General features: G+C 32.3%; 1 protein-coding gene across 1 annotated transcript; it reads left to right on the forward strand.

Annotated features, from left to right (window-relative positions):
* Nucleotides 1-4294: 4294 nt before the first annotated feature.
* LOC133317771 (fimbrin-1-like) lies at nt 4295-10825 on the forward strand. Its single transcript, XM_061519649.1, has 16 exons — nt 4295-4443; nt 4844-4858; nt 4983-5129; nt 5233-5403; nt 5602-5840; nt 5936-6107; nt 6221-6259; nt 6417-6485; nt 6597-6713; nt 7343-7554; nt 7991-8146; nt 8684-8883; nt 9161-9318; nt 9468-9564; nt 9715-9806; nt 9934-10825. Exons 3-16 carry the CDS (start codon nt 5043-5045, stop codon nt 10207-10209), a joined length of 2085 nt encoding a protein of 694 aa, XP_061375633.1. The 5' UTR covers nt 4295-4443; nt 4844-4858; nt 4983-5042; the 3' UTR covers nt 10210-10825.
* The last annotated feature ends 4133 nt before the right edge of the window (nt 10826-14958 follow it).

The following is a 14958-nucleotide window of genomic DNA, read 5'->3' on the forward strand; positions in this document are numbered from 1 at the left end:
CCACTTAAAAAGAAAAAAAAATCTTATGTACTTCTTTTTATTTTCGTATGATTTGGATAAACATGATAATTATCTGTGAGGATGGTTCTTATCTTTAGCGCCCATGTCTGTGTTTTAGATAAGTTTATTTTAAAATATTTATTTTTAAAGTGAATAAATAAAAATACTCAATTTTTATTTAACTTAAATAATATCATCTTCATCATAATCTTTTGAAATTTAAAAATATCTATGCTATTAATATTCACTTTAAAAATAGTTTCAATTAAACAAACTTTTTCCTTATTTTTTATGCCTTTCTTTTCAATGATATCTTTTCTCGAATTTACTTTCTTTTCAGAGATATCTCGTGTTCTATTAATTTACAGTCAAAAAATTCATTTAAAAATTAAATTTGAATATAATATCTTAAAGTTAATCCTTGACCAAATTTCTAGTACATGCTTTTCACTAGGGTGCTAAACGAGCCAGGATCTTACAGGAACCTTCGGCTCGGCTCGTGAAAGCCTGAGTTTTTATGTCTAAAATTGATTGTTAGAAGCGGGCTAGAACTTGTATAAAAGCTCGTTTAATAAAAAGGCCTTAGGCTCCAATTTAAAAGTTCGACCTTGGAGCCTCTCAGGCTGACCTAATATATTAATTTTTATTTTTATTTTATACTCTTTTATACTACTTGTGATAGAGCCCCCTCTCTTTCATCAATCCATTTCATCCCATTTTATTAATTAAACAAACTTTTTGAATGATTTTGTTTTATATTATGCTTTTTGGATACACTTTAAATTTATGAATATTTATGGAATTACTAGTGTGTTGACTGTATATTTTGTTTGGATAAATTTTTGTTGTCTTATTTTGTTTTAAATAGGCTAACAGGCTAAATCAATCTTTAGTTTTTTGTAAATAAGACAGGTCATAGGCTGAAATTATATTTATAACAGGTAACAAGCTTGGTCAGACTGACACATTTAAACACAGGCTTAGCCTTTTAAAACCAAAGCTCAGCTCAGCTCGGCCAGTTAACACCCCTACTTTTCACCCAATGCTTACATAGTTATATATGAATCAAAATAATTTTATTCTAAATCTAAAAGTAAGAGATTAAAAAATAGAATCGTCATAACAAATTAACATACCAAAACAATTGCCCCTTTTGGTAAAATATAAGATGTTAATATGCTTTTAAGTGTAGGATTAATTTATTTTTATTTTTTTGGTAAACAGATTAATCTATATTTAAATGTTAACTTGCTGCCAAAAGCTCATAGAAAATATGATTAATATGTCTTCTGACAGAAGAATCATGGTAGCAGACATATCTTGATAGTTTTCCAATTCGAGTGCTATCAAGGTTATTACGAATAGGGTTGCACGTTATTAATATTGTATTTTCCTTTATTTGTTATTTTCTTATTTTTAACTTTGCTGTTGTAACTAATCTGGTGCTCTTTGGTACCAGGCTGGCTCATGCATGTGCTGAGCACCTTTTTAGCATTCTGTTATTTTTCCTTGTTATAAGTAGAACGTTCCCTTGTACTTTTTACTTACTTGAATGAAGATGAATATTCAGTTATATTTTTTCAGTACCTTTACACGTGATAACCCTGGTCCAGCTACTTGTGAGAGTGTCACTCGTGATAAGTATTGTAAGTGGCTTGGTGACTTTGAGTATAAATTAGGGAGGTATTCTTCATTCAAAACAGATTTATGGGGTGTCTTTGAAGGGTTAGAGATGTCTTAGAATAGTGGATACTATAATATCATTATTGAAAGTGATCGAACAAGTGTTCTTCGTGTTTGCTTTCATATTCATGCCAAATAAGTCATATTCATATATACTACTTTATTTGAACTTTGATTTAATCGTAAGTTGTTATATTTTTTTATTTTATTTTTTTGTTAAACAAGTTGTTATATTTTAAATTGTTGTTTCTTTGAACATGTGAGCCATACTTATTGGAGCATAATTCTGGCTGACTCCAAAGTCCAAACTTCTTGAATAATGATAGTTGAACATTATGCAATGGACCACTGTAAATGCATAACAACTAACTCTATAAATGAAGTATTTTCATTAAGCTTTAAACTAGAGTTTATTTCTATGAAATTCAATCTGACAACTAAGATCGTGATTCAGAATTGTTATCTAAATCTTCAAATTTAAACTAACAATTAGTGAGTATTTGTTTGAACATTTTACATTTTTCGTTTGGATACAAGTTTTTTACATTAATGTAAACTCAAAAACGGAAAATTAAAATTTTAAAAAAAGAAGAAAAAGTAATTAGATTAAAGAATAATTTAAGATTAGAATTAAAAAAAGTAAGTTAGGAATAACATATATCATTATTTAAAAAAACTAAAATAAAAAATCAGGCAACTCCCAAAATAATTATATATGAAGTTAATAAGTAAGAGTGCACAAATTATTGAAATATAAAATAAAAGAGTATAAGAGTTATGTTTACATTAAATTGGAACCCATTTCCTTTTTTTTTGGACATTACAGGGAATGTAACCGCATACCTAATACACCCTAAACACACCCAACACCACTAGACTATCCCTAGTGGTGCTTGGAACCCATTTCCTTACTTTTAAGATTATAATTTGATTGATTCTACCAACTAAATTGGTGGTTAATTTGAGGTGAAACTAAATAATGTAATAAAAGATAATCAAATAAAACATGGAACCAAATTAACATCCAACCAATCGATTTAACAAGTAAATTTTAAAATTTTTCATCATAAAAATGCTTGAGAATATCTATAACAGAAATACGATAAAACTAGCCCTGCATCATTTTAAGATGACGATTTTGTCTTTTATCTTGGATTACGAATTTGTTTGAATTAAAAAGTGTCCACAAGAGATTTGATGGAATATAATGGGAAAAACACTTCTCTTGGAGAAGTGTTTTCTCCTATGGGTGACCCTTAAAATATTGTGCCTCACTTTTTTAATATCTGCATAAATTTCGGAATCTCTCCTGATAAAGGGAAAGTATAAAACCCATAAATTATAGGATAATAGCATTATCATATTATAGAAAAATAGTATTACATTATTTCATAGGTGGATCTCATGATAAATTTTTCTCTCGCCTTAATTTTTTTTTTCTTTTTAAATTTTTTTTCTCCGGAGGAAGTAATACTATTGTCATGTAATAGAAAATAATATTTAGAAATTTGAGCCTTTGTGGTCTCTCAAGAAAGAATAGGGAGGAGAGAGGAGAGAGAAAAAAAAGAAAGAAGGAGCAGGGAATAAATTTCTCTGTAATAGAACCCATGATGAGGGGCATGATGATGAGAGTCACTTATATCGAATGCGTATAGAAAAGTGGTTAAACTAATAGTTAATATTTCATTAAAAAGTAATTCTATGATTCTCAATTTCTAATTATCAAAATAACAAAATTTAACTTCTATAATAAGGATCATAATTCATAAGTATTTTTTATAGACTAATTATAAATTGATCTAAAATTCTAAAAATAAGAAAAATTCCTAATATAAATATAAAAATAATTTATTTCTAAAAATAAATAAATAATTACAAAAATAATTCAAAACACAATACAAATCTTATTTCTCAAGTTATGTCAAATATATTGTTTTCTTCTTTTGCTAAATAAATCACAATTTTATCTATTATTTTATTTGAATTTACATTTGATTATAATTGATTATATTTTAAATTACTATTTTTTTTAACAATTAAACCATTGATTCTGTTACCAAAAAAAAAAAAAACCATTGATTCTGAACTTTTTTGAATCAATGATTAAAGAGACAGGTTATAGTTACAACTTTTTTTTACAATCTCTTACAATTATATATCATAACTGTTGATTTTCACCAATCAGGTTATGATTTTCGCAAATTAAATTATTAATTAATTATAAATTCATAATAAATAACAACCGTTGATTGACAGAAATTAACAATTATGATATATAATTGTAAGAGATTATAAAAAAAAATTAGAAGTATAAGCTTCGTCACGATTAAAATCATATAAATTACAAACTCCACCTAAGATCATAGTCGGTTGCAGAAAACACCAAAAAAACTATACACCTAGAATATGACGTGTTTGAAGGATAGAGCGAGTTCAATAAGTCCAGTACTCTCGCGGTTAACTCACGCGCGCACAAAACCTATGTAAAAAAAAAAAAAAAAACAAGTCATAGAAGTCTCAATCCAAACTCGAGAGTCTTAAAACATTTGTTGCTTCTTCTCTTCTATTCTCTCTCACTTTGCCACCCCACCAAGAAAAATCGATCCTTTCTTCTCTTCCATACTTCTATTCTCCTCTCTCTCTCTCTCTCTCTCTCTCTCTCTCTCTCTCCACATTCCTTCATTCAATGTGATGCCATCGAAACACTGAGGGGCAGTTGAACCTTAAAACAACCCATATCTGATTTTTATGCATGTATGGGTATGTCGCCATTAATAGTATCACTGATTTACTTATTAACAATTTCCTCTCCATATAATCATTGTAATGAATCAAGGTTTCGCGTAGTTCTTACTCAAGTTGTTTTCTTTTCTATCTTATTGGTATCAAGTCCTGCTCTATGCATAGTGCTTTTTGTTTCCAATGTTTTCTCGGCATTCTGAAAATTATCAGATTCAGTTGGGAGGAAGATAGATGTCAAATGCGTCCTTTCATTTACATATGTTTGATGGGAATGAGTTTCTGGTCATAATTGGATCATGGGGTTTCTTAATAACTAATTTAACAAACTCTTTTTTTTTTTTTTTTGTATTTTCCTTTCTCTATTATCTTTGTTCTGGTTTTCTTTTTTTAGCTTACTTTTGTTTATACTATCTGTCAGGATGACGTTGGACAGGTTGGTGACTCCAAGGAGCTAAACAACTTCTTGTTTATGCTTCTTGCATCTGGCATTAGATTATTGAGTAATACACGTTGTTCGTTTTACAAAAAAATTTAAGCTTTTGTGGGGAATTTTGTAGTTTGGGGATACAATTTGTAGCTTTGGTTGGCTTTCTGCTGTGTGTTAGTGATTTGCCAACATGTCAAAATTTGAGGGTGTTATCGTCTCCGATCAATGGCTTCAAAGCCAGTTTACGCAGGTTGAACTTCGCAGCCTGAAATCAAAAGTAAGTTCATTTCATTGCTTCACATTTTGGTCCAATTTGATTATTATAATAAATTTGGTGTCTTACATGCTTTTTTATTTGGCCCTTCTTTCTGTTGATGTAGTTTGTCTCTTTAAAGAATCAGAATGGCAAAGCCACATTTGGAGATTTGCCACTTTTAATGGTGAAACTAAAGGCATTCGGAGACATTTACAACGAGGATGAGATTAGGAGTATCTTGGGTGAGTCAGGCACTGACTTCACCGGTGATATCGATTTTGAAGCCTTCTTAAGGGTTAGTATTTTAATGTCTTTGACTCTTTTGTTTTTCATTATTATTAGATGACTTTTTTCATGTTGTGAAGTTAAAATAGCGGGATGTTACGTTTAAATTAGTTGCATTAATGAAATAGTTTATGTGCTATGTAACATTAAATATAATGTATGTTAGTTAATGGATGAAACCATTCAATTTATTATATTTGTCATGCAGGCATATTTGAATTTGCGAAGCCAAGTTGCAGCAAAACAAGGTGGTAGGAAGCACTCTTCATCATTCCTTAAGGAAACCGTAACCACCCTTCTTCACACAATCAGTGAATCAGAAAAAGCCTGCTATGTTGCTCACATAAACAGCTTCCTTGGTGATGATCCATTTCTGAAGCAATATCTTCCTTTGGACCCCACTGCAAATGATCTATTTGATCTTGCAAAAGATGGTGTTCTTCTGTGGTATATAAGCAGGGTCTGCTGATTTTTGCATTTTAGTTATGTGCATACAAGATTTTAATATATATTGACTTTGATATATGTCATGCTTAATGCAGTAAACTTATCAATGTTGCTGTGCCTGGGACTATAGATGAGCGAGCCATCAATACCAAACGAAATCCTAGTCTTTGGGAGAGGAATGAAAACCATACTCTATGCCTCAATTCTGCCAAGGCTATTGGCTGCACAGTGGTTAACATTGGAACACAAGACTTAGTTGAAGGAAGAGTGAGTTTTAGCAATCTATGCTCCCCGTAATATTTTATTGACGTTGAATTTGGACTTTTAGGTTCTTAATCTTTAGTTTTTGTGACATTATTTTTTGGTTGTTTATGTTGCAGCCTTATCTTGTTCTAGGCTTGATTTCCCAAATCATAAAGGTAAATATACAAACTTCATATATCATTTATTTATTTTTAGTTTAGTTATTTGAATTTGCCTGTATGCTGACATTATTTGTATGTCATCATATATCTTCTTTGGAAATTATTACTTAGTCATTGTCCTCTTTTTTTCTCACTCTCTTGCCGATTTCAGATCCAACTGCTGGCAGATCTCAACCTTAAGAAGACACCTCAACTTGTGGAATTAGTTGATGACAGCCAGGTACTCAGATATGCAATTTTTTAATTCATTCCAATTACATTTTAATCCTGCATTTTTTCAAATTGTATTTTAGGGTGATTGATTAATCCTGCATTTTTTTTGTTGTCTCAGGAGATTGAAGAGTTGCTTAATTTGTCCCCTGAAAAGGTTCTGCTGAAATGGATGAATTTTCATCTTCAGAGAGGAGGTTACCAAAAAACTGTCAAGAATTTTTCTTCTGATGTTAAGGTATATCAGCTCTTCTTCAATAACATTTTATGTTTAGTAATGTTTTATACTGGTTCAGTGGTTTGACTCATTTACGATTTGTTAATTTTGTTTGTAATTATTTTTGTATACTTAGAGTACAACTAGATAAATACGATTTGAGGAAGTGATTTTTTTTTTTAAATATATGTTTAGTATTTATAAATATAAATCTGTTTAATGTCTGTAATATTCTTATCATTGTTTTTTTCTGTACGCACCATTTTTAAATCCACTCTATGAAGACTAAACACTAAACATAAAATTGAGTTTATTCTATAATGTTTTTAATATTGTATATGTAAAAGAAAAATTTAAACCATAAAGTTATTAACAGAATCAATAATTTCTAAAATTTTAAATAATACAGAATTTACTTTTAAGTATTTTAATTCTCAAATAGACTTTGAAGCATGTTAGACAATTATTGGTCTCCTATATTCAAACAATCTGAGTGTTTGTAGTGGATGTTTTGATGAAAATGTTCAAATGCCTTCTCATGAATAATTTTCACAAATTATTGCCATCTACAAAAATTTCAGTTCTTGTAACCGTCTATCAAGCTATTATCAATCCATTATCCTTATGTATTCATGTCTGTTTATTTACAGGATGGAGAGGCTTATGCTTATTTGCTTAATGTCCTGGCACCTGAACACAGCAGTCCGTCCACCTTGGATACTAAGGATGCCTATGAAAGGGCAAATCTGGTTCTTGATCATGCAGAGAGAATGGGCTGCAAAAGATACTTGACCCCAAGGGACATTGTGGAGGGTACCTCTAATCTGAATCTTGCATTTGTTGCACAATTGTTTCAACACAGGTATGAAATGAATTGCATAATTAATTGTATGCAGACAATTTCATAATTTAAATAAATGCCTATATGCATATATGTACTGTGCTTTAGTGAAAGATTCCTTTTTTGGTTTGGGTATCTGTATTATTATTATTATTACTTACCATCGTTATCATTGTTATTGTCATGCATCTGAGTTTGTAGTAGGTAGGATGCAGAGTAATCCATGTAGAAGTCAAGCATTTTAGTTGATGGACTATCTTGAAGTACTTGCAACATGTGTTTATAGATGAAGGATCAGAAATCCATGTAGACGAAGACAATATTGACCTAGACAATCCATTTTTGTTTTCTTACTCTTCAGAAAATACTTTGGTTTAGCAGCATTACATATGTTTATTTCTGGATTTGATCCTTTTCAAGTGCTGTAGTTATTTAATTTGGGCCATGCACAATGCAGGAGTGGCCTATCTACAGACACTAGAAAGATGTCCTATGCCAAGATGATGACAGATGATGTACAAACATCTAGAGAAGAGAGATGCTTCCGGCTGTGGATCAATAGTCTTGGAATTTCTACGTATGTAAATAATCTATTTGAAGATGTTAGAAATGGGTATGTGTTCCTTCTCTTAAACGACATCTACTGACTACTATTTTGTCAAAATATAAAGCCTTATATGTGTAAAACTCTGTATTTTCTGAATCTCAAAACAGAATGACTGAATGAGCCACCTGTCATATATTTATCCACTGAGTCTGTAGAGGCCTTCATTTGCTCTCTTTTTTCCTTTTAAAGTATATATATATATATATATAGGGAAAAGTGTTTGTCCTTTTAAATGACACAACTTATGTCATTTCATTCTCGCAAAGAGGTGAGACCCACACCTTTATTTTTTTTTATCCACTCTCTCTCCTCCTTTATTTATCTCTTTCTCTCACTTAAAATGACACTACTTTACATCCTTTAAAATGACACACACTTTTTCCATATATATATATATATTATCTTCATGACTATTTTCTAGTTTCAGATAATTTTCCTGCTATCCCATGTTGGGAAAAAGAAAATGAATGTGATATCCAAATCTAATTTATAATTAACCAAGTTCTTAATGTGTTTGATTTCTTTTACTTTTTGCAAGTATAGATGGATACTTCTGGAAGTGCTAGACAGGATTTTCCCAGGATCAGTTAACTGGAAACAGGCAACAAGACCCCCAATTAAAATGCCATTCAGAAAAGTAGAGAACTGCAATCAAGTCACAAAAATTGCTAAGCAATTGAAATTCTCACTAGTCAACGTAGCTGGCAATGACATTGTGCAAGGAAACAAGAAGCTCATTCTTGGTAATTCCTTCATCTTGATGTAGCTCCCACACAAGTGATATATGGACATAATTTGCTGTTATTTAGTTTTTTATTTCCCCTTTTCCGAACTGCCTGTGCTTTTGTATTTAGCTCTACAATTGTTTTTCAAGCCCTGAACTGTGCATTTATTTTTAATTTGTTGTCAAACTGAGTTGAGCCATGATAATCTAGATTGTAATATAAATCATTGCGTTGTGCAGCAAAGAAACATGATGTTCATATTTCATAGTCTAAAATAATGTGTTTTATTTTTCAGCTTTATTGTGGCAGTTGATGAGATTCACAATGCTTCAACTGTTGAAAAATTTGAGATCTCACTCCCAAGGAAAGGAGATCAGTGATGCTGATATCATGAAATGGGCAAACAGAAAAGTGAATAGCACTGGCAGAACTTCTCACATAGAGAGTTTCAAGGTTTTTTTTTTTTTCAAAAAAAATTGTGTTTTATTCCCTGTTAAAAATGAGCAAATACAGTAAACAAAAATGATTATTTATATTTACAAAAAAAAAAAAAAAATGATTATTTATTGGTGACACAATTTTTAATGTACTTTTATGTACAGGATAAGAGCTTGTCAAGTGGAATCTTTTTCCTTGAGCTTCTGAGTGCTGTAGAGCCTAGGGTTGTCAATTGGAATGTCGTCAGCAAGGGTGAAAGTGGTATGATTCCTTGCAAAGGTTACCATTTTGTGTTTGACTAATTTGTATGGAGATGAATAGATAAACAGGTCCTTTGTACAATACATAATAGCTTTGCTATTTTTATCATCCCTATTAAATTTGTTTACTTTGTTGCTATTGAAATTATAGATGAAGAGAAGAGGTTGAATGCCACCTATATAATCAGTGTTGCAAGAAAGCTTGGCTGTTCCATCTTTTTGTTACCTGAGGATATTATGGAGGTATGGTTGCCACCAGAATGTTTCATTCATATTTCTTACATAACTTTATACACAATCTATAATATGGCACAGATGCTAAAAAAATTGAGTTGACAATTGCTGGATGACTTTGTTGATCTTATGGCAGGTTAATCAGAAGATGATTCTCACTCTTGCAGCTAGCATAATGTATTGGTGCTTGCAACAACAAAGTGAAGATGCAGATTCTTTTCCTTCACCTGCTGACACTGCTACTACCACCACACCTGAAGCATCCCCAGCCCCTTCAGTTTGTGGTGAAGATGAAATTTCCTCACTTGGTGGTGAATTCTCCAACTTCAGTGTTGATGATGCCACCTCTGACACAACAGTCTCTTCACAACTTGAGTCTGATGGTGTTCCAGTGGTAGATGAGCTATTATGAGTCTAGTTTGTAAAGCTTTACACTACATGAGATGAGTCTGAAATGTTTTTGTTAGAGCAACAAAATATAGCAAAGCTCAAGATGCACACCTCCTACAAGGTGTCAACCTCCAAAAAAAGTTACGAGTAAATATTCTTTCTGGTCCTCAGCAAATTTTACGATGTCCGATTTAGTCCCTAGCAAATAAAAAAGTTATTCGTAGTCCCTAAGAAATTCAAAATGGATTTATTTAATTAAAATCGGGATTCCTCATAAATTCAAAAAAGATTCGCATTAGTCCCTCAAAAGGACTAAAATGGATCCATTTTGAATTTTTTAGAGACCACGAATAACTTTTTTATTTGCTAGGGACTAAAACGGATATCGTGAAATTTGCTGAGGATCGGAAAAGGTATTTACTCAAAAGTTATAGAATAGATGTGAATAGTTTGTACAAAAATATCTTGTTCTTTGGAGAATAATGCTAAATGAGAGGGAACAGAATAAAGAATAGAGAGGGAAATGAAAACTGATCTATAGGGGTATATATAATCAACTTCACCCTTGTTGCTAGGTTCTTCTTTAGGTAGCTTCCACTATTGTGTTTTGTATTTTTTTATTCATTACTTATTCATGTTCATGCTTCATTATAAGCTTTAGGCTCATATGAATGTTTCTCGTCTGAAGCTACACGCATTTCTCTATTATAATAGGGTAATATTGAATGTGTTATCGATTATTATCGTGACAGTAGTCTTATTCTCTCTTAAATAATTGCATATTAATCACTGAAATAAGTTTTAAGTTGTTGGCCTTCGTTAATGGTTAACGGCTAAGATCACATAAGTGGCAAAGTTCTTTCTATCAAATTAAATTAATGAGCCTTTTTCTGTTTTTGGCAATTACATATACTTTTCCGTTATATTTTGAATGCTAATCAATTTTATTTTTTTTGGTAGGTAATGCTAATCAATTTGCTTCGAATAATAATATAAACAAAATAGTAAAACTATTTTCAGTCTAGTTTATTCAACATATTACACATATGAGAAATTACATTGACTTTTGCTCTATTGAATATAATTCTAAATTCACATTGCTATAAGAACTAGCCCTTAGGGCATGTTTGGTGCATAGTATAGGATAAGGCCTGATAGTATAAGACCTGATAGTATAAGGTCTGATTGTATAAGACCTAATTGAATTTTAATACTATCAAGCGTTTGACACGGTATTGTAAAAAATAATATATTGTATAAGATAATATCATCTAGTATTTGGTAATGCACTGTATAATACTATATATGATAAAAATAAATATTTTTAATAAAAATATCCTTTAATAAAGAATTAATATAATTCTTCAAAAAATGTCATATGATATTAATAAAGAATTAATACATTGAAAAATAAATTTTTATTTTAATAGATTAATAATAGAATAATATATTAATTTTTGAGAATTACATTGGTCAACAATGTTAATACATCAATCTCTTATCAGATCTTATTCCTCACCCTTAGGCCGGATTAAGTTATACATCATTTTGATGTATTAAGGAATTATGCTGTATAAGCTTATACTATACAGTGGGCACACCAAATAACTGAAAATGTCATAACATATAGTATAAGCTTATACTATCATGCCTTATACATCACACCAAACAAGCCCTTAGTATTTTTGGACGAAGTAGCTATACCTCATTTGAAAGACATGTTTCTGTATTTATACTATTTTTTTATTTAATTTTATATTATAGATGCAATGTTTTATTTTCTTTATAAGCCTTCCAGTTCAGATGAGCTGGAAAATGTTTTATTTTTTTTGCTACACACATTCTGTAGCCAGCCCAAGCCTGCCTATTGAACAAATTTTGGGGGGAAATACCTTGTATGTTGTAGACCTTATGACCTGAAATGTGAGAAGGGGAAGGGCAATTCCCATATATTTTCCACGCCATGCGCTTTGAATCTCTCACTTGCTTTTTGTATTTTTCTCTTCAACAAATATTGACATCCACAAAAATAACCTTCTTTATGGATGCTTTAAATCTGTATTTCATTCATGCTGCCTTTATCAGGGATTGAGTTGCCATGATGTTGGTGTTTGACTTTCTAGTACATTGTTTGATTCCTTTGAATTATGATGATTTAAGCCCTATCCAAAAGTACGAGGCAACCTGTTTAAATGGAAAACTGTTAGAATTGAATATTCATACAAATGCAAGAGACAACTGTATCTATAAAAAAAAAATTTCTTTTCTATTCTTGCTTACCAGCTCTTTCTCTGTTTCTGTTGATCTACATTTCATACAAACTATCAAAGGCTATTTATAAGCTATAAAACTGACCAACATAACTTCACACATAACACTCTCATTACTTTATAACTGATTCATTAATATTCTAACTGACATAACTGACTCATTAATATTCTAACTGACATAACTGACTCATTAATATTCTAACTGACATAACTGACTCATTAATATCCACTAACACAAACCTAAGGACATGACTCTTCACCAGAAAACTCTTCACATTTCTATTTTCTATTTTCTATTTTTATCTCATTAAAATTTAACCCAACAAAACTCTCCCTTAAATTTTAATTCTTCTTTTTTGAATTTTCCACCGGTTGATTTTTTCCGCGCTGCTTCCATGTTGCTCTCCTTTCTTCAATTTTTTTTTTTTGTCTGGCAGTTCCTTCATTGGTGGAAGATAGACAGTCTTGAATTTTTCTCCGTCGACCTCATCCTCTGATATACTTCCACATCCATTCTTACACGTATGATCTTCACACAAGTCATCATATTGATCAGTATCTGTATCACTATAACGTCCCATTAGTTTTACAACACCTATGCCAATTTTAATACTTTCAAATTCAACATGTGCTACATTAATAGCACGTTGGGCCTCATCAACCACAGTAACCCCATCACTCATTGAGTACCGTTGATTCCCATCATCAAGCAAAAAACTCAACGCATCATTTTCTGATTCCGCCCCACGATCTTCTTCTGGTTTACGCTTGAGCCAAAACGATTCCACCATAAAAGTAACTCTAGGCTCCTCATCGCCGGGTTCCCTATCCACAATCACACCTTCCATTTTTTCGCTCTCAGTTTCTTCATCGTCGGGTTCTTCTTCATCAAGTCCAGCTTCAACGCGCCTCATCGATGGAATCTCAGACCACCGTCCTCCAGGGAAATGGTCTCTTTTCGGTGGTGTCGACATCTTCCACTTCCACCATAAATTCAATACAGTCTCCGACTTCTGACTTCCAACCCGAACCGCGCCTATGTCGGTCTCCGACATCAACCTCATCACGCAGGGGTCGAGCTCTTCTCCAAAAGATGAACTCGGTGATTTAGCTGGGATCTCCCCCATCCCGGTTATCAACACGGAACTCGGATTCGCGGTCTCCTCCATGCCGGTCTCCATCAAGCACCTCGACTTCTCAATCTCCTTTCCGATTTTCGACTCTGTCTCCAGACACTGAGGTTGCGCGAATTCTTCTACCTCGTTCTACCTCGACAATGGACTCGTCGTTCCCGTCCTTCTCCGCTTCGATCTCGGCTCCTTCGTTCTCCTCATCTTCTATCTTGGCTCCCTTGGCCGCAGTCATCTCCATAGTCTTCTTCTCCGAGTCGTCTCTTACGCGCTCTGACACGTCAATCTCCTCCGCGGATGCGTTGCCGTTGGCAACCTCAGATTCCGCCATCTCGGTCTCTTCTTCATCCACATCATTCTCCTCATCTTCATCATCATCATTGATGATTTCATCTTCTTCCTCATCAATCAGATCAAACCGTCCAGGCAAGTATTTTGTTACGAAGGCCATTAGAAAACCCTTCCAGATATTATTAAAGTCGTGGCAGTTCCATGTACGGAACCATTTGATTGCGCTTCCTCTGAGTCTTCTCATGGCTACCTGCCATTTGTCATCTTCAAAGGTTTTTTCTCTCCGAAAATATTCTTTTAGACAGAGTAAGAAGACCAATGCTTCATCTTTATCTCCATAAAAGAGTGGCACTTCCATCTCGTTCTTTTCCTCCATAGCCCAAGCTCTGATACCAATTTGTTAGAATTTAATATCCACATAGATGCAAGAGACAACCAGACTTGTGTATCTACAAAAAAACTTTTCTTTTCTATTCTTGCTTACCAGCTCTTTCTCTGTTTCTGTTGATCTACATTTCATACAAACTATCAAAGGCTATTTATAAGCTATAAAACTGACCAACATAACTTCACACATAACACCCTCATTACTTTATAACTGACTCATTAATATTCTAACTGACATAACTGACTCATTAATATCCACTGACACAAACCTAAGGACATGACTCTTCACCATAAAACTCTTCACATTTCTATTTTCTATTTTCTATTTTTATCTCATTAAAATTTAACCCAACAAAAACGCCTAGTTTATAAAAGATAAATTAAATTTTTGCTCAACAGTTTCTTTTACTTATTTTCCGTACAACCTTGATAAGTTAGGAAAACATTGAGGTTTTGGTGAACCTTGTAATATTGGTTGTGCTTTCCAAGCTTACCTTCCACATGCCAAGTTAAGTTGTTTATGTCTCTTTGTTCTCCTATCATGCATTCCTGTGAAATATTGATTTGAAGACTTAGTTCTCCTGCTTCAAAGTCTGTAATATCTGGTCTTGATTTCGATTGATTTGTTAAGATACTGGCTTTTGGAAAAGTTAAATGTAAAAGAATACGTTGTGTATTGATCTGTGTCAGGGA

This window comes from Gastrolobium bilobum, unplaced genomic scaffold (genome assembly GCF_033153095.1).
Source record: "Gastrolobium bilobum isolate Gb01-03AN ecotype WA unplaced genomic scaffold, APGP_CSIRO_Gbil_v1 utg1481, whole genome shotgun sequence".
NCBI classification, from domain to species: domain Eukaryota; kingdom Viridiplantae; phylum Streptophyta; class Magnoliopsida; order Fabales; family Fabaceae; genus Gastrolobium; species Gastrolobium bilobum.